The 19,937-nt window shown below is 63.3% G+C and overlaps 1 protein-coding gene across 1 annotated transcript; it reads left to right on the forward strand.

The window, feature by feature from the left end:
• The first annotated feature begins 1,196 nt into the window (after positions 1 to 1,196).
• On the forward strand, positions 1,197 to 19,187 carry ONECUT3 (one cut homeobox 3). The gene is made up of 2 exons (XM_057710281.1): positions 1,197 to 2,367; positions 18,892 to 19,187. The coding sequence occupies exons 1-2, from the start codon at positions 1,197 to 1,199 to the stop codon at positions 19,185 to 19,187; spliced, it is 1,467 nt and encodes a 488-aa protein (XP_057566264.1).
• The last annotated feature ends 750 nt before the right edge of the window (positions 19,188 to 19,937 follow it).

Below are 19,937 nucleotides of genomic sequence, written 5' to 3' on the forward strand. Positions count from 1 at the left end.
GCCCCTCCTCACCCCACCCTCTGGCCTTCAGACGGGGACACCCTTTGGGGTCCAGCTTGGCTACTCCGGACTCCCCTTCCTGACCTGCATTTATTCCAATAGAGGGATTACCCGGGGGGGTCTCTCTGAGTGTGGGAGGGCCCCTCACTTATCCCAGTTCCCAGGGGTCCCTGGGCCTCACCTGTCTCCAGGTGGTGAGGAAAAGGAGCACCTTCGCTCCCCCCGCCCCAAAAGAGAAACCCCAGGGAGAGGATGGAGTTTGGCCAGGGGCTTCGTGGGAAGCTGGGAGGATGTCTCTGGCCTGTCTGCTCTGGAGGGAGAGAGGGGTTCTTTAAGAGTCACACCCAAGCTGCTCCCACGCTGGAGATGGAGAAAACTAGAAGGACCTGGAAGTGGGAGGTGCCTTTGGCACTCCTGAGGCCAGGTGCTCCATTGTACAGCTGGGGAGACTGAGGCCCAGGTGCCCACACATAGGAGCAAATCGAGACACTGGGCAGACACAGGCGGAACCCAGCCTGAGCACACCCTCTCAGCACTCTCCCCTCACAGAGATCTCTGGGGGGCTGTGACTCCCTACCTGTGCCGGGACAGAGTGAGGGGAGCGAGCAGGGGGCCCGCCTGCGCGGGGTCTGTGTGGGTTGGGGAGGGAGGCAGGATCAAGGCCCCCACTCATCCTCACTCCAGTGCTCTCTAAAGAGGGACTCACGGGTGCCCGGCAGGAAAGTACCCTTCACGGCGGACCCTCGGGAGAGACAGGAATCAGGGAGCAGAGACGAGGTCCCCAGCCCCACCTCCGCGGAGTCTGCCCTCGACCCCGCCCCCTGTCCCCGGGGAGCGCCGGTCCCCCCCGGGGGCGGGGGAGCACGGCGGAGGCCGAGGCCGGGGACCCCAGGAGCCCGGAGTCGGGCTCGCTCCGGCCTGCCTGGCGCTCGAGGGGGCCGGGGCGGGGGAGAGCGAGGCGGCGGGAGGCGGCGGCGAGGGGAGCCGGTGGGCGGGGGCGCTGACGTCAGACCCGGGCCCGGGCGCCGGCGGCCGCTCCCCCGCCACATCCTGGTGGCCGCGCTCGCAGCCGGGCCGGGCCTTGCGCCGCGCAGCCGGGCAGCCTCGCGCGCAGCCACGGGGGAGCGGGCGGGGGCCATGCGGCGGCCTTGAGCGCGCCGGGCCGGCGCCGAGGAGCGCGCGCGCGGCGGCCGAGCATGGAGCTGAGCCTGGAGAGCCTGGGGGGCCTGCACGGCGTGGCCCACGCGCCGGCGGGCGAGCTGCTGAGCCCGAGCCACGCGCGCTCGGCGGCGGCGCAGCACCGCGGCCTGGTAGCGCCCGGGCGCCCCGGCCTGGTGGCCGGCATGGCGAGCCTGCTGGACGGCGGCGGCGGCGGCGGCGGGGGCGCCGGGGGCGCGGGCGGCGCGGGCGGCGGCGCCGACTTCCGCGGGGAGCTGGCGGGCCCGCTGCACCCGGCCATGGGCATGGCCTGCGAGGCGCCCGGCCTGGGCGGCACCTACACGACGCTCACGCCCCTGCAGCACCTGCCCCCGCTGGCGGCCGTGGCCGACAAGTTCCACCAGCACGCGGCGGCCGCGGCGGTGGCCGGGGCGCACGGCGGCCACCCGCACCCGCACCCGCACCCGGCGGCCGCGCCGCCCCCGCCGCCCCCGCCGCAGCGCCTGGCGGCCAGCGTGAGCGGCAGCTTCACCCTCATGCGCGACGAGCGCGCGGCGCTGGCCTCCGTGGGCCACCTCTACGGGCCCTACGGCAAGGAGCTGCCCGCCATGGGGTCGCCGCTGTCGCCGCTGCCGCCCGCGCTGCACGGCGCCCCGCAGCCCCCGCCGCCGCCGCCGCCGCCCCCGCCGCTGGCCGCCTACGGCGCGCCGGGCCACCTGGCCGGGGACAAGCTTCTGCCGCCCGCCGCCTTCGAGCCGCACGCCGCGCTGCTGGGTCGCGCGGAGGACGCGCTGGCCCGCGGGCTGCCCGGAGGCGGCGGCGGCGGCGGCGGCGGGGGCGCGGGCGCCGGGAGCGCCGCTGGGCTGCTGGCGCCGCTGGGCGGGCTGGCGGCGGCCGGAGCGCACGGGCCGCACGCGGGCGGCGGCGGCCCGGCCGCGGGCGGCGGCGGCCCCGGGGCGGGCGCGGCGGCCGAGGAGATCAACACGAAGGAGGTGGCGCAGCGCATCACGGCGGAGCTGAAGCGCTACAGCATCCCGCAGGCCATCTTCGCGCAGCGCATCCTGTGCCGCTCGCAGGGCACGCTCTCCGACCTGCTGCGCAACCCCAAGCCCTGGAGCAAGCTCAAGTCCGGCCGCGAGACCTTCCGCAGGATGTGGAAGTGGCTGCAGGAGCCCGAGTTCCAGCGCATGTCGGCGCTGCGCCTCGCAGGTAGGAGCGCGGCGCGTGGCGCCCGACCCTAGGGGTCCGGCTCGGGGCTCCCCAGCGCCAAGCAGTGCGGCAGCCGAGCGCCCCGGCTCCCTCCCCATTCGGCGGCCTTGCGCCCCGCCGCTCTCTTGGGACCCCCTTGCCGGAGGCTAGAGCGTGATCTGCGCCCCTGGCCCGTCTGTTCCCCCACCAAGGGGGAGAAAAAGGATTGTGCCGCCGTCCCTCCCGTGGATTCCCGCCCAGCCCCTCCGGGAACGGGGAGGGGGTCCCCGGACCCTTTCACACGGCTGGAGGGTCCTCAAGCTGCCAGCAGGGCCGCTCATTGTGGTATGTGTGTGTGATGTGTTGGGGGGGTGTTGGGGGGTGTGCCCCAGACGCGCCGCCGCTTTCGGCTCGGGGTGCCCCTTCCCTCCTCCCGAACGGCCCCTCGCTGCGCCTCCAGCCCCGGGGCAGAGCGCCGGCACCGTGCACCGGGCGCCAGCGCCTTGACAGCCACGACCGGGCCCGCGCTCAGCCCCCGGCCCCAGCGCGCGCTTCTTTGTAGCTGGGCCTCCGCGATCGATAGCCCCCTCCCCCTCTCCGGCCGCTGGCAAAGGTCACCCGAGAACGGACGGGGGAGGGGCGGCCCGGGGGACCCTCGGCCCGCGCGGCCTGGAGGCCTTCACACCCCAGCCGGCCGCCCGCCCCGCGCGTTTGCTCTTGGCTCGGGTGCGCGCACCCCGCCGGCCTCTCTTTTCCGTTTTGTGTTTTCTCTCATTTCTCCTTCTCTCTCTGTCGGGGCAAACTGGTATGTATTTTTTTGGCTGGGTCTCCGCTTTCCCCCCGGTCTCATTCTTTCGCCTTCTCCCTGTCCCGCTCCCTCTCCGCCTCCCTCTGCCTCTGTCTCCCGGTCTCACACACACGGATGCTCACCCTCCTTCCTCCTCCCTCCCAGCTGACAACAGCTGGGTCCACACCTGCCCCCAGCGAGCCGGCAGCCAGGACCCCTTCTCCTGGTGTGTGCGGGGGCTGCAGGAGAGTCCCCTCTCTCACTGGGGAGGCCTGGCTTGGGTGGAGGGGGGGCTTTTCCTGGCGGCTCTGGGGAGGGGCTGCAGCCGCCCCAGCCTCGGGGACAATAGCGCCCGGGGTGCCTGATCGATCGCTTCTCTGTGCAGAGGGGCCAGTGGGGCTGGATGGAGTGGGCTGCGGCTCAAATCAGGCGACCCTCGCGCAGGAGGCAGGGAGGAATCTGGCTGTGGCTCCAGCCCCCAGGGTTGGGGGGGGCGGGGGAGGGGGGGCCGGGGGCTGGGGAAGAGAGGGTTCCATTGGGGGATGGAGGGGGTCCCTGTTACTTGCTCCCCTCCGCCAGGTGTCCTGGACAACCTGGGGGGCCTGCACCCACCTACGGCCCTCAGTTTCCCCTTCTGCAGAGTGAGGTGACTGCCTGAGCCTCAGATAGGCTTCCCAGATTCTCCACTTTGGGGGCTGAATCCTCCTTTTATGGGGCAGGTGACCGAGTGCACGGGGAGGTGGCCGTGAAATGTTAGAAATGGCGTCAGGAACCTGGACCGTCTTGTGTAAGGGCAGGACCCACTCTGTCCTGCTCCCCAAGACCCAGGTAATGACACAGGTGTGCTTACCGGGGACACTCCGTCACACCATCCCACAGCCACAGCCTGCCGTGTGTGACGCAGGGGACATCAGGGAGCAGGCCCAAGGCATGGCTGTGATGCTGTGGATACTGAACAGCCCTCACCGAATGGGGTCACTTGCGAGGTCTGACTTACTGTCCCACCGGCCACCTTTGGCCTCCTCCCCAGTGCAGGTATTTCGGGCACCTTGTGTCTGACATGCACCTGCCCAAAGGACACACATCACTTTCCATTTTTTGTCACTGTCACATCATGTAATTAACAGGACCTATCTGTGGCATTTGAGTGGCACATTTCAGGGCCACCCAAGAGTTTGGCCAGCGTGTCTTAGAATGACAAGCCTCAGGGGAGACGTCCCCGTGGGGGGGCAGGGGCTGCTGTGGGGCAACAGTGCCGGGCAACAGGGCACGGGCTCCACAAGAGTCGGTGTAAGTACCAGGAAGGCAGCGGGACCTGCCTTTGCATCCCAGCCAGGGCCTCCTTGACTTCAGCGGTGGTAGCCAAACGCCTCACCTCTCTGAGCCTCCATTTCCCCTTTTGCAGTGGGAGTCAGAATAGTGGCCATCTCAGGGGCACATGGGGGACATGGAGGGGATGAACACAGGGCCTAGCACACGCTCAGGTCCAGGGGACATGGAACCGCGACGCCCGGCCTGTCCCCGGCTCCTCCAGGACCGCTGCCCACGTCGTGACCCCGCCGCACGCCTGGTCCCCGCGTCTGGCCCTGGGCACCGCCGCACCTCTGGCGCGCTCAGGACCTTGTCCACCGCGCTGGGCTGAGCTTAGGATGTTAGAGGTCGCCGGGCCTTGGGGTAATTAGGTGCTGGCCGGCCGAGAGGCCTTTAGTTCCAGTCGCTGCGCAAATGAAAAGCGGTTAAGTGGCGGCAAATCGCAGCGGTTAAGGGGAGGCGGCGGGGCGCATCCCTCCCCAACGCGCCGCCCGGCACGCGGCAGCCCAAAGCGCCTCCTGGCGCCCCGACCCGCACAGTCCAACCCCGGCAGGGAGCACTCTCTGCCCTTCCTCCTCCCCACTCCCCATCCCGGGCCCAGCGAAAGCCTCACGCCTTCCCCGGACCTCCAGCTTCACGCCCCAGTTCCGCCCCCGCACGCCGGCCCGCCTCTCGGCAGAGCTGCTCCGAGCATCCCGTCCGGGTGTCCCACCCCCGCGCTGGACCAGGAGGGAGAAAGATACACGCAGAGACAGAAAGAGACAGACAGAGGTAGGGAGAGACTGAGTGGCACAAACAAAGAGAGAAAGACAAAAAGAGAGAAACAAAGAGACAGAAAAGGAGAGGCTGGAAACCCGAGGAGAGAGCTCCCAGCGGCCACCCCTCTGCTCGGGTCCACTGGCCTGGATCCCATCACCTCCCAGCTCCCCGGCCTCTCTCCTTCCCGGCTCTGGCAAGGGCGCTTTCCTTGTATCTCTGAAGCACCCAGGAAAGCTGGCCAGGCAGACCACAGGGTCCCCCACTCTGTTGCCCCCAGGCCTGCGTGTTCTTTGTGACTCAGTATACCCATCTGTGAAATGTGTGTGCATTGGGGGAGCCAGGCTCTGGGTCTGGCGTTCTGAGATTCTGGGGTTGGCCCATTCTGCAGCCCCCAACCCCACTGCCAATGGGGGGAGAGGGTCTCGTCCTACTCCACCCCAGGGTCCTCAGAGCTCCGCAGCTTCCAAGCCGCCGCCTCTCCGAAGCCCTCCCCGACTGCGTCTCAAACAGTAATTACGGGAGAGGGGCTGGGGGAGGGGCTGGCGGACTCCTCGGCGGGGGCGGGGCGGTCGATGAATTCGAATTACCGTCTCTAATTCATCACCATCGCCGGGTCGATAGCTTCGGCCGTCTTCAAATATTGTTTAAATTGCAACTCCGGAGGAAAAGTATTTTTTGTAACTGATCAGAAAATATATATAAAATATGAGATGGTGGCGACTGAAAGAAGGGTCCTCTCTTCCTCCTCCTCCTTGCCTGCTGGTGAGCCCCGAACCCAGAATCCCTGAAGGATGAGGGAGACCGGCCGTGGGGGAAACTGAGGCAGAGAGGGAGTCATTTCAGAAAGTGAAGGGGGTGGGCACAGTGGGGACGGGCATCAGGGTTGGTGGTGGCTTTGCAGCGGGGCCAGGGGCAGGGAGTTTGGAGGGGAGGATGCTGGAACAGGAAAAGGCACACTAGCTGCACCGCCATCCCCCACCCCTCCCCCATTCTGCATCCACAGTCCAGGACAGGTATTGAATGAGGAGGGGGTGGTCCTGAGGCTAAAAAGACTCAACCCACGAGGTCCCACCTGGGTGTCCCATTTGGGGGGGACATTATCCATCCCCCACAGCACGCTGGAGACCCCTCCCCTCCCCCCCCCCCCAAAGACCAATGCACCTTCTGTAAAACCTGACCTTAATCCACCCACAGGAGTACACACCTCTTGCACACCCCTCAGGAAAGACAGCCCAGCAGAGAACTGGGAGACCTGGCCTCAGCTGGGCTCTGTCACCGACTGGTCTTGGGTGAGGGTCTGAGCCTCGGTTTCCTCACCTGAGAAATGGACAGAATCAGACTCCACCTCGTAGATGTTTGCTGAGGTTTTCTTATCAACGCGGAGCCCCTCAGGGTGCATTCACAGACCCTGCACCCCGAGGCCACACAGCTTTTCACCACTCACACTCACATTGTCTTTAGGGAGGACCAGGTCACCCCCAGCAGCCTGTGCTTCGTGGGACCCACAGAGAGTGGGCAGGGGAGCAGGAAGGGGTCTGGGACCTGGAGGGGACACTGCAGGCCACCTTGGGGAAGCAGGGAGTGGGGGAGGCCATCTGGGGCTGTGCACATGCCCAGGGCCCCCCCAAACCAGCCCCCTCCTCCTAGACCACAAGACCCACATGGGGCAGGGCCAGTATCCTGTGCAAGTTCAGTGATTCTGGCTCCACCTCCCCTGCAGAGGGAGAGGGACAGGCTGTCAGATGGGGAGGGGGCGGGCTGGGGGGGGGGGTGCCTGGAAGCCCTCCCCCTCCCCCTTGGCTCACCCACCAGGAATGAGGGACCTTTAAGCCGGTTTGGATATTAAGCCCACTTTACAGAGCAGCAAGCCAAGGCTGAAAGGACGGCGCTTGTCAAAGCCGCACACCCAGGGCGACATGGAGCCGGCAGTAAATGGGGCTCCCACCTCCCCCAGGGATAGGGAGACATTCCAGCAGGCGGCCCAGTAGACACAAAGGCTGGGAGGGGAGCTCAGTGGACTGAGGCCAGGGACAGGAGGGAGGCTCTCAAGGTCATGTCAGGTCCCATTTACAAACGGCTTGGGTGAGCCTTGGGCCGGGAGGGCAGCCCTGCACTTTTCCTTCTGACTCAGAGTTGGACAGGATCAGGGACCCCTGTGAGTCCCCCCAGGGACCACCAGAGACCCTGGGAGGTGGAGGTCAGGTCCCAGCCTCCTCCTGGGGACTCAGAGCCACCCGCTTCTGCTTTTCCTGGTGACCCGCCCCCTCCTGGCTGCCGACCCTCGGGGGGGAACCCGGGCCCTGCATCGGAGGTCCAGCCCTCCCTGGACCCCAGGCCCACCCGAGAATCCCTTCCCGCCTGAGAGACTGGGATGGTCACCCACATCACAGAGAAACACGCAAAAGAATCTGCAGGGTGAGGGGCTGGAGCTGGGCTTTTGGTTCCTTTATTCTGAAGTCCCCTTAGCCAAAAACCCTAGGACTAGCCGTTCTCCCTAAACTGCCTCCCTATCAACCATCACCACTCTAGTCTGAGCAACCCACCGCCAGCCACCGCCTCCTTCTCCTCTCTGGTCTCCAGTCTCCACTCCTGCCCCTGGTGTCCTCTCTCCGAGGCTGGAGGAAGGCTTCTTACGGTAATTCAGTTCATCATTGCTCTGCTTAGTACCATGCCTCGTGGCGCCCTAGAGCCCAGAAGTAGAGAAGACTTCCTGCCAGGGCCCTAACTTTCTGTCCTGTCGGTGCAGGTGGAGCCGCCCAGGACAAAGGCTGGGAGGTGGGAAGCCAGAGCTGCCGTGGCGACAGAGGCCGGACCCCTGCGGCTGGCATCTCTGTGTGCAGCAGCGAGCTCGGCTTAGCCAGGGGAGCTCAGGCTGGTTTGAATCAAGTTTTTAATTAAATATGGCCCTTGATCAATAAGGAGGGTTGTGCTCGTGGGGGAGGGGAGAGGCTGGCGGGGAGCCAGGGGCAGCCTGCGAGACCCACCTGACCTTGGGCAGTCCGGGGACACCTGTGGCCTCAGTTTCCCCTCTGCCAGGTAGGTGTGGATGTGGGTGGGGCTAGGATAGGGGACTCTCCAGCGGCTGAAGTCTTGCCCTATGGACAGATGGGGGGGGACGGTTCAGGCTAAAGAGTCACAGGCACAAAGCCACAGACTGGCAGCAGATGGAAATGGACAAGGAGCGGCGTCCAGGATCCGCGCGAGCCTCCGGAGACAGGGGACGGAAGTGTAGACGTGCCCCGGACACAGTGTAGACGCGGGTGGGGAACGCAAGCAGAGATGCGAAGGGACGGGCATATAAGTGTAGATCCTGACGGGACACAAGTGTAGACGCCCACATCCACACGAGGACAAGCGCGGGGAGACTCTGGCTCAGGACCCCCACGTCCGGTTGGGGTCTGGAGAATCGCAGGCGTCACCTGGCGCTGGAGGCAAGGGAAGCGTCCGCTTCCCTCCCCGACACCTGCACAGGCGCCTGGAATTATTCAGGGGCGCCCAGCTGGGCCGCCAGACCACCTCTCCTCCGCCTCCACGTTCTCTTCCGGGCAGTTGCTGTCCGACCGCACTCCCTGTTGCTGGGGGGGGTGAGAGAGGGTCGCGTCCGCCCGCGGTGACGGGGTGGGTGATGGGGGACCTGGTGCGGGCACAGCACGGGCCGTGTTTCTCTACGCACCGTATCCGCCCGCGCACTGGGGAAGATGTCGGTGCCTCAGTTTCCCCCGCCAGGCCAGCGCCGCCCCGCAGTGCCGGCAAAGCCGCGGGGTGCAGCCGGAGCCGCCGCGTCGCGCACGTCTGTCCTCCGCGAATGTGGGATGTCCCAAGCCAGAAAGGATCTAGGGTGCATCCGCCCTCCACAGCCTGGCGGGACGCGGGCGCACGTAACCCAGTGTAAGGAGAGCCGGACGTTGCCCTGCACACCCACGGCCTCCGGGTCACCCGCGCGCGCTCAGCAGGCGCCCGCATCCCACCCGGGGGAAATCACATCCCACCCGGGGGAAATCACATCCTCCCCGTGGGGAGCCGTCCCTGGGTCCGCCTCCCTCCAACCCAGGGCGCCGGCGAACTTGGCGCGCTCGGCTGTGCGCTCGGAGCGTCGGGTCGCTGCGCCTGGAGCGCACACGGTGCAGCGCCCGGACCGGGGCGCTGGGGGAGACGGATCAAAGGCCCTGCTCGCTCCCTCCACCTTCCTTCTGTCTCCCCACCCTTTTCTTTAAAAACTGCTGTATTATTTTTTCAAACAAATTCGCCAAGTTCCAAATGGAAGTGCAACAAGACCTCCTTCTTGCAAACCACAGGTTGTATTTCTTCTTCTAAAGAGAGTTTGCACTTAAGGCGGCAGCTATAACGCAGCTTCTTTTCCTTTTCCTCTTTTTAAAAAACACCACCCAGAGCCCCCTGGTTCTGCTGTGCTTTTGCTTCACCGACACCCGGAACATCCGCATCAGGAAACAGAAAGCCTCGAAGGCATTTTTGCCGGCTGTGTCGTATCCTCTTTGCCCGTTTCCTTCTTTCTTCAACCAGTGGACCTTTAAGCTGTTTCGCGGGTTTTGCGGTCACCCCCAGGCCCGCAGCGAGCACGTGCGGCGCGCCGGGTTTGCCCGTGAGCTTCTCTGTGGTTTAGCTTCCCAGTCACTGAAGTGCTGGGTTCTCCCGCCACCCCCCGCCGGTCTTTCCCGCACTGGCCCCTTTATGCGTTTTCTTATCACCGGTTCCTTTCCTGTCATCTTTTTCAAATCCATTTCCAGCTGCCAGCCGCTGTGACTCTTAACATTTAAAAAAAATAAAATAAAAGCTCTGTGTGTGCGCGCGTGTGTGTCCGCTGAAGCGGTCTGCCGCCCGAGTGCCTGAATGGGGGGGGGGTGTCTCGAGGCGTGAGGGCTGCCCCTGGACACCCCCCTCCCACCCTCCCCAGGCGTTGCAACCACCAGATGGAGCCCCCAGGAGGGGCAGCCCAGAGTCCAGTGGAAATGCTCATTTCCCTGATAAGTCTTTGAAAGGCTCAGAACTAATTTGAAAATGTGGCCATTAAAATCCCATCGGGGAAGGAGGGGGGGGACGCTGGGTGACAGCCAAGGTGTGTTCAGAGGCTGGGGGGCGGGGTGGGGGGAGGTGTGGAGCTGGCGGGCAGGGCAGGGGAGGAGGGGCAGAGAGTGGAGAGGCAGGGACAGAAGGGGTGTGCTGAGGCTTCCTGTGGGTCCTCATCTGAGGGCAGGGGCCTTGGAGATGACCCCGCTTTCCCCACCCATGGGAACCCCCTCCCCCGGCACCCTGAGGGGCAGAGGGTGTGGATAAAGCCGGCTGAGGCATGTACGTGCTCCAGGCTCCCGGCGAGTGACTCACTTTGTGACCTTGGGCAAGTCACTCACTGTCCGTGACCAGGGGAGGCCAGCGGGCGGTGCTCAGGGCAGCTCAGCCCAGTGGGGACAAGCCTCTAGGGTGGGGGCATGAATGTGGCCCACATCTGGGGCTGGGCAGCTGGCGGCCGGGGCGGGACGTGTCGCCAAGGAAACCGGTCATCATCCCAGCCGGGGACCTGGCTCCGCATTGAATTGTCTGCTCCGAGAAGCTGAGCTGAGCGCAGGAGGTGGCCGGAGGGGAGGGGACAGAGCCTCTGGCTCCGCTCTCACACCCCCACCCCCTGCCCAGGTGGACAGACACTGGGAGGGGTTGGTACAGGCACCTGGGGCCGGGGGGCTGGAGGGGAGGGGGAGAGAGACACGAGCAGCTCCATGGTGGCTTTGGACTCTGCACAGAGGGTGACATAGAGGGATGAGGACAAATGCTCAGGTGGCTGCATCGCTGACTTCTGGGATCACCATCTTGATGTTGTCCTCCCCTGTCAGACCCAGCCTGTCATGGGGGGGGGGGCGGTCTCCCTCCTGGTGCCACCCGGCTTCTGCCTCTTCTCCTCCCTGGACTTCACTATCCTCTCTCCCCAACTGTCCCCAAATGTCCCCATGCCAGCTCAGCCTCCAGTTCTGCCTTCCACGCCCGGATCTGTTCCCACCCAGCCAGGCTTGCGCCTCCCCCCCAGATACCCCCCCCACCCCCGCCTCCATCCCCACGCTGCTCAGCGGAGCAGCAGCCAGCAGCTCCAGCTGCATCTGTGCCTTTATCCGGGTGACGGGTGATGTGTCTTCACATCAGATCGAGGCTCCGTGACCAGCTCACCGCTGTCCCCAGCAGAGCCTCGCACACAGTGCACACAGGAGGTGCTTGATAAGTGTGTGAGTGAAGGGAGGAGGTAGGGAGGGAGTGAGCGGCTGTAAGGTCCGCCCTGGACCACATCTGACCCTCACACTCACCTCTGCACGGTGGGACTCCCACCCTGGCAGACAGACCGGGATGTCAGGACCAGGGGTCGCTGCGCCCGCTTGATATACTAAGAAACCGGTGTCCACAGAGTGTGTGCTCAGGGCCACTCGGCCCCTGGACCCCGGCCCTGCATCCTCACGGACTGGGACGGACGAGGCAGTGGGGACAGCTAGCAGGCCCAGGACCAGGCAGGCAGATAGGAGCCGCCCTGGGGGTCTTGATGGCCCGCACTGCATCCTGTACACTCAGACCCAGCGGGCTCAGTGCCACCCACACTGGCTGTCACACCCAGCAAGTCAAGTGACGCCCTCGGTTCTTCATGCTGCATCCTCCGTCTGACAACCGCCGCACTGTGTCCCCTGCACCCCCGAGGCCAGTGCGAGCAAATGTCACGCTGAGGCCCGCTGGCCCCCGGGTCTTCCCCCGCTGCCCACGGACCGGCCACATCCTCTGAGCCCCTCTCCTCACCGCCTCTCCACGTCTCCACCCGCTGCCCGCCCACCTGTCCGCCGGTGGCGCCCACGGCTCTTGCTACGGTCACAGGTCGTCCCTGTTCTTCACACGCATGTGGTCTGCTGTGCGTGGACACCCCTCCCAGTGCAGCAAAACACACCGCACACACCACCTTCCACCCGGCCAGGACCTGTGCAGCCCCACGTGCGCACGCCCAACAGACAGAGACAGACACACACCCACGTGGTCAGCCCGCTGGGGCCAGGGATGGCCCAGGACAGGCACGGCAGGGGCACTCAGCCCCCTATGTCACCGGCCCAGACCACAGTGGGCCTCCAGGGGAGGGAAGGAGGAGGGCGAGGAGGAGGGGTGGGGATGCAGAGGAACCAGAGGGGGAGGGGAGGTTGGGGGGAGGAGGAGCTGGGAGAGGAGAGAAAGGGAGGAGGAGGGGGAGGGGGAAGGGGATGAACAGGTGCGAACCCATCTCCCTCCAGTACAGAGCTGACTCTCTCCATCCACTGAGGGGTGACTGAATCCAGGGACAGCCCCACTCCCCCGCCGCTGCACAGCCCCAGCTTCTCCCTGGCTGACTGGGAACAGGGTGCTCCCTGCTGAGGGCCCTCCGGGGGTCCCACTGCCTTACCTGGCCCTCCAGGGCAGCAGCCACCGGGTCTCCCTGTGCAGGGTCTTCCAATCTGGGCTGAGTCCTCCACCACCCACACAGGGGTGTCAATTACTGAACAGACACAGCTAGCCAGCAGCCTCCTGCAGATCTGCTCTGTGCTGGGCACCAGCGGGCGTCGGGGAGGGGGGTGGAATTGAGGCTCTGCTGAGGGTGAGGGGAGGAGTTTCCTGGGGCAAGGGCAACTGGAGCTGGGCCTTGAGGGATGTGTAGGAGTTCTCGGCGGAGGCAGCCAATTCCCTACTCTGTTTCTCTATCCCTCCCCTCTCCAGGAAGAGTTTAAGGAGAGGTGCTGAGGCTTGAGGCCCGCCCTGAGAGGGAGAGAAACTTCAAGGCTGCCTTGCAAGTGGGGCCCAGAGCCTGGCTCCTCCCTGGGGCCGCCAGGTGGGAGCTGGGAGCCTCAGCTCAGCCCCACCGTGGTATTCAGGACTTTTCTGGCTAAACCCCTTCGCAGCAGCGGGCCAGGCAGAGATCGTGATTAAGACCATTTTCCAGCTGAGGAAACCCGAGACTCAGAGGCCCACGCCGTGCAGTAACCCACCCTCTTGGGCCCCTGAAAGCGAGCAACTTTTTAGAAAGGCAGGAGGCAGGAGGGACAGCGGGCGCTGTGGGAGCCAGCCTTCGAGGGTCTGAAATGCAAGGGAACCTGAGGATCCTCCAACTCACCTCCCTTTGCTGCCACCTGGATGCGGACCTGCGTGCCCCTCCTCCTACCTGGAGCCCCGCCCTGCGCTGGGGCGGGACGGCTGACCCCTGCCTGTCACTGCGCGAGCCGAGGGCCTGGCCTGCAGAAAAGCCCACCATCAGCGCCTGCGTGGTACCCTGTGAGGGAGCTGATTTGGGAAGGGGGGTCTCTTCTGTATCGCACTTGATAAACAGGATGGGGTGGGGTCACCAGATGCTCTAAGATCAGAGCATCTCGGAATCAGCAGCTCCAAGTACCAGATTCTCAGTCCCTGGGATCATGGAGGGCAGACAGGAGAGGAAGTTGTGGCCCAAACCGTCACTCCCTGGTGCCCCTGGGTAGAGTAGGAGAATGGTAAGTGCTGTCGAAAAATGAAAGAAACAAGCAGAATGGGGAGAGAGAGTTGCCCTATTAAGTTGGGGGGTCAGGGTGGGCCTTGCGGAGGAGAGGAGAGATTTGAGTGAAGACTGGAAGGAGGCGAGCTGTGAAGAAACGTGGGCAGGAGCGATGCGGGGAGAGGGGCAGCCAGTGCAAAGGCCCTGAGGTTGGACTGTGCAGGAGGAGGGGGTGAGACCAGTGTAGCCAAGGAGGAGTGAGCTGGGTGAGGGGCAGAAGGAGGAGGTGAGAACAGAGACAGGCGGGGCGGGGGTGGGGGGGGCGGCGCTGTCAGGGGCTGAATGAGATGGGGAGGGCTTGGGCAGCTAATGTGCCCTGAAAATGTTTGAAGGGGGCAGAGTGTCCCAATTTTGCAATTCGGGAGACTGAGGCAGGCCCTGCAAGGACACTGACTGGCCCAGGGTCCCAGAGCAACCCCCCCTACAAGGATCCCACAAGCCAGCCCAGCTAGCTCCTCCTCTGTTGTCATGGCAACCATGGTTGGTGGTGGGTGTCTGTGTCTGGGGCCGGTCCCTGTCCCCCCACCACAGGCTGGGAGGCCCTGGTGAGGGGACCTGGGCTGAGTCCCCCTGTGCTGGGTATGTACAAGGTGGACACTGTGATGGGGTTTGATGGTGTCAGTGAGGATATTGGAGGAGACTGAGGTGGAGGTGATGAAATGGAGGTGATGGTGGGGGGGGATGCAAGTGGAGGAAGTGATGAGAGCAGAGGTGGTGTTGCTAGGTGATGGAGGTGGGTGGTGGTGGTACAGGTGGTGGTAATGGTGGAGGAGGAGGTGATGCCAGTAGAATTGGTGCAGGTGATGGTGGTAGATGGACAGTGATGGTGGAGATGAGGTGATGGCATTGAGGTGATGGAGGTGGAAGTGATACAAGCGGAGGAGGTGGTGATGGTGGAGGTGACGGAAGCAGAGGTGATGGAGGGCATGACGAGGTAGAAGGGACACTGATGGTGGAGGAGGTGTTGGTGGAGGAGGTGATGATGGGGGAGGTGATGGAGGTAGAAGTGACTCAGGTGGAGGAGGTGATGGTGGGGGAGGAGATGGAGGTAGAAGTGATTCAGGTGGAGGCAGTGATGGAGGGAGGAGAAACGCAGCTGGTGGAGGTGATGGTGCAGGAGGGGATGCAGGCACACCACAGTGGTGGTTCCCACGGGAGGTCATCATTGAAGAGGTGGCCGTAGCAGTGGCACTGCACTGTGAGGCTGGTGGCTGGTGCCCTGAGTTAAGGCTCCTCCCCTGGCTCCTCTTCCCCAGCGCTGCTCCCTGGCCAATCCTCTTGCAGCCTCAGTTTTCACTTCTGTGAAAGGGGCCCATACCCAGGCCTCTCCTCCTCCTGGGGCTGCGTCCAGGGATGCAGTGGGTTTTAGGGCTCGCGGGGGTTGATGCTGGGCACTGGGAGGGATACTGATGGGGAAGGGTGGTGATAGTGGGGACACGGGGGGGGGGGGCTTTGGGCCGCCTCCCGCACTCACACTCACACCCCCACCAGGGGCAGGGGCCTCCAGGCCGGCGGCGCCGGGGGCTGTGGGGGAGGGAAGCGGTGACAAAAGCTGCTCGCGGTAAACAGCTCTGACTTGGAGCCCAGATCGATCTGGGCTGTGAGGAGCTGTAATTAGATTGAACGCTGGGAAGGGGGGCCAGCGGAGCCTCTTTTTGCTGCGATCGACAAAACGGGAAGTTTTTTCACGACTCTGCTTCGCTCAGCCCCTCCCCCAGCCTCTGCCTCTGGGGCCCCCATTAGGCTCTGGATTGGAGAAGGGGGAGGTGGGTGAGAAAGAGGCAACCCACATCTTACCTCCCTCCCATCTGCCAGTCAACCCTGGCTCCTGTCTTGCCCCTGCCAGGACTTGCTGGGCGACCTTGGGCAAGTGGCTTACCTTCTCTGAGTACTTCAGAAGGAAAATCCCTGCCTTACGGAATTATCATAAGGTTGAAAAGATACAGCACATGGAAGGCCCTGGACATGTAAAGCTCTTGCAAACTTGGGCATTGATACAAAGGAGCATTTGTGTCTCTGTCCCAACTGTAAATGCCCAATGAATTCCTGAGAAAACTGCCATGTGAATGAATGAGTACATGAGGGAATGAATGAATTGAAGACCCCAACAGGTGGGCAAGAAGGGCCTCTTTTGGAATGTGGAGGTCTGGGCTGAGTTTTGACTCTTCCCTGGCCTTGCTGCGTGAGACCCAGCTTTCCCTTGAAAGAGAGGGGGACGTGGCCTCCTCTAGCGAGTCTCACAGGCTGGCCAAGTTCCAAGGAGATGGAAGGTCAAGGCAGTTCTTGGTGCTTCCTTTCAACATTTCTTTTTGCAGATAAAATATGAACAAATGTTCTCACTCCCCTGTTTTGTATACGAAAGCCTGCCTGGTACTCTGTTCATCGCCTAGGTTTTAGCAGGATTGAATTTCCTTTCTTGTACAGCTGTTTGTTTTTCCAGGAGTTAATGGTTGCCAATCACATACTCTTCCCACATTCCCTAGCAAAATGCAAAATGAACGCATGTTAGGACATTTGCACTTCCCTTGGTTCTTCTGCTCTGATCTCAATGGGGCTGCCCTCTGTGCCCTCGGTGCCTTTGCCCTGCTGTCTTTCAGGCTCTCCCCTCCTTTGGGGGACCTCTTTTCCCTTTCTTCTAGGTCGAGTCATATCTCCTGAATCCCATACCTTCCTTTTTTGATTTACTTCATCATTTTGATGGAACACACCCTCCAGTAGCTTTCTGAGAAAAGGGTGCACAGACGTCAACTTTCAGAGACCCTGAATGTCTGACTATTTCTTTAGTCCACTTCGTGCTTGTTGTTTGGCTGTGCACACAGTTCTAGCTGAATATAATTTTCCCTCAGAATTTTGAAAGCATTGTTTCACTGGCTCCTAGTTTTCAAGAAGCCCAGAACCACTCTGATTCTTAGTTCTCCTAACGGCATGTGGCTTTCCTCTCTGGGAGCTTGTATAATCTTCTTTTCATCCTGGAGCCCTGACATTTCTCGAGGATGAGCCTCAGGGAGTGTCTTTTTCATTCATCAAGCTGAGCATTTCATGGGCTCTTTCAAACTGAACTCTCATGTCCTACAACCATGCTTTTTTTTTTTTCATTATTTATTTGGGCTTCTCTTCATCTAGTTTTGGATGGCTTCTCGCTCAGACGACAAACCTGCACATTCAGCCTCTAATTTTGTTATCACCTTTCCCTCATTTTCCATCTCTGCACCCACTTGTATCTCCAGGGATACTTGCTTTATGTTCCAATTCTTCTTCTGCTCTACTTCTGCTTCTGCCCCGCCTCTGCCTCTTCTCCTTCTTCTTCTTAATTTTCTGGCCAAGCTGCAAGGCTTGCGGGATCTTCGTTCCCCAACCAGGGATTGAACCCGGACCCTTGGCAGTGAAACCTTGGAGTCCTAACCATTGGGCCACTAGGGAATTCCCTATGTTCCAATTCTTATACTGACTTTATTCCAGCTGTTATATACTTAAATCCTAAGAGCGTGGTCTTCCCCTTTTGTGGTCCTTTTTCTTGAATAGCATCCGTTCTTGTTTCATGGATACAGTATCTTTCTCTCACCCCTCCAACAATATGACTTAACTGCACCTGACTTGTCTGGTTTCTTCGGAGAGCCTCATCCCCCAACCCCCCTCCCATTTTTCTCACTTTTTCTCTCTCTCCTTCATTAGAGGATTTTCTGAAATGTCCAGTAACCTCTGGATTGTCACTTTTATTTAACCATGAAACCTGAGACAGCCAATTAGAAGCCCTGTGTGTGTGTGTGTGTGTGTGTGTGTGTGTGTGTGTGTGTTTTCCAGGGAGGGAAGTAGTGCATCAGTTCACACGGGGGAACCTGGCGTCCCCAAGGAACGAGCCACAGCGCAGAGGACATTCATTTATTTTTGCCGACGTGTGTGGACATTGATCCGGCATGTCATCTGGTTCAGATTGTTCCGGAACCAAAAAAGCCAGCTCAGCGTGTGGTCCCAGCAGGCCACCAGAGCTGGCAGCGGGGATGGACTAGTACAGCCTGTGCCACCCCACCGGCAACTCGGGGCGGGGGGGCGGACAGAGTCACTGGGGCACGTGGTTCCAGGGGAGGCAGGATGGGGTGGGTGTCCACCGCTCACGGCTGCTGACGGGTATGTGGATGAGGTGTGGAGACCCTGATAGAGTGTGTGCCGATGCCACCAGTCCCCGGGGTGCAGGGAGCCAGCCCTGGCTGCCTCATCTTTTCTACCCACTGGCCCCCAAGGCATTGAGGGGAGGGTCCGCTTTGTAGCTGGGACCGGGAGGAGCAGGACCACAGGCTCCAGCCCAGCTCTACCACCCTGAGAAGCTGCCATTTCCCCTCTGCAAGCATCCACCGACCGCGGGGCGGCTTCACGCAGGCTTCCTTCCCAGGCGGCCCTGGGAGAGGGAGGGTTGTCTCCCAACCTCCCCCCTCTCCTTAGATCCTCCCAGGTCCAGAAGTTCCTTTGGGGCCTTGGGGGAAGCCTGAGTGGGGGCTCAGGTATCAGAATCAGGCAGTAGACGCCCGTGGTAGCCTGATTCAGGGTCCCCACGATGGTCAGGCCCCACAGAACGCCAGGGAAGGAGGCATGGACTGTCACCCCTCTTCTGAGAACCCGGTGGCCCCATCAGTCCAGGGGCAGGTTACTGGGGTTTCTGACACAGCCCCAAGGACCTATGAATTACCCACGTCTTTCACCCAATAACTCACATGTAGGGCTTCCTGTCATTCCCCCCCCAACACCCCCCCCAGGTGCGGGCTGCACGAGGGAGGGTAGAAAGCTACCTACACCAGTGATGCTCCTGAGCTCAGGATTCTTGGGGGGGTGGGGGTGGGGAGGGGTTTGGGGATAGGAAGCTGGGGAGGGGGCCGGCATGCAGAAGGGGGATGGCAGGGGGTGGCGAGCGGTGCCTGTGGAGGTGTGCTCACACCGTGTCCCCTTCTTTGTCTCCCCCTCCCCACCCGCCACCTGCCCGCTCTGTCCCCGTCCCCCCACCCACGACTGTCCGCCCCCCTCCCCCTCCGTCGCCGGTGGCCTCTGCCGCCTCGCTGCCGCCTCCCGGTCCCTGTCTGCGTCCCCCGCCTCTGTCGGCCGTGTCCCCTCCATCTCTCGCGCGCCCGGTGTGTCCTCCTCCCGGCGGCGCGGTGACGCCGGCGCGCAGCCTGCAAGCGGAAGGAACAGGAGACGCAGAAGGAGCGCGCGCTGCAGCCCAAGAAGCAGCGCCTGGTGTTCACCGACCTGCAGCGCCGCACGCTCATCGCCATCTTCAAGGAGAACAAGCGGCCGTCGAAGGAGATGCAGGTCACCATCTCGCAGCAGCTCGGCCTGGAGCTCAACACCGTCAGCAACTTCTTCATGAACGCGCGGCGCCGCTGCGTGAACCGCTGGGCCGAGGAGCCCGGCGCGGCCCCCGGGGGACCCCCCGGCGCCGCCGCCGCCGCCTTCTCCAAGGCCTGAGGCCCCCACGGCCCGGGCGCCCCCTCCCCCGCCCCCGCCCCGCCCCCACGGCCCGGAGACCCGCCCCGGGGGCGCGCCTGCGGGGGGTGCCGTCCGGGCCCCCGCCCCGGGGAAGGGACGCAGCACACCCCCAGCCCAAGTGCACAAAAAGGGGCCCCCTCCCCCCGCCCCATCCCCTTCAGGCCAGAGGAGGCCCTCCACCCCGCCCCCCCGAGGGGAGGGGGTGACGGAAAGGGGCTCCCCAGCTCCCCTCCCATTCAGGACGCCCAGGGGGCCTCGAGGAAAACCAGGGCTCACGTGTCGTCCCGAAAGCGGGTCAAAAGCACATGCTAGAAACGCAAACCGGGTATTTAGGAAAGGAATTTAGAGACTCGCCCCTCCTTGGCCGGCCCCAGCGGTCCCCCGCCCCGAGGACTCCGCCCTTCCAGAGTCGCCAGAGCCCGCGTGGAGCGGGAGCCGCGCGCCGCCCCCACCCCGCCGAGACCCCACCCGGTCCGCCGGCAGACCTGCCTGCACAGCCAAGAACCCGGCCGACCCCCCACCCCCCCCCACCCCAGCGGCCGGGAGTCCTTGTGCCAAGAATTGCCTGCCTTAACGCCCGGGGAGGGGCCCGCCGCGGCGCGCACCCTTCCCCGCCCTGTCCCAGACCCGAGGGGCGGCTCAGACAAGCGGGTGATTCCAGACGCCTCCCTCCCCGCATCCCTCTGCCCGCTCACGTGACCGCCAGGCGCCTTGAGGAGAGCCGCGCGG

The sequence above is a fragment of the Hippopotamus amphibius genome, chromosome 15, assembly GCF_030028045.1.
Source record: "Hippopotamus amphibius kiboko isolate mHipAmp2 chromosome 15, mHipAmp2.hap2, whole genome shotgun sequence".
NCBI lineage: Eukaryota > Metazoa > Chordata > Mammalia > Artiodactyla > Hippopotamidae > Hippopotamus > Hippopotamus amphibius.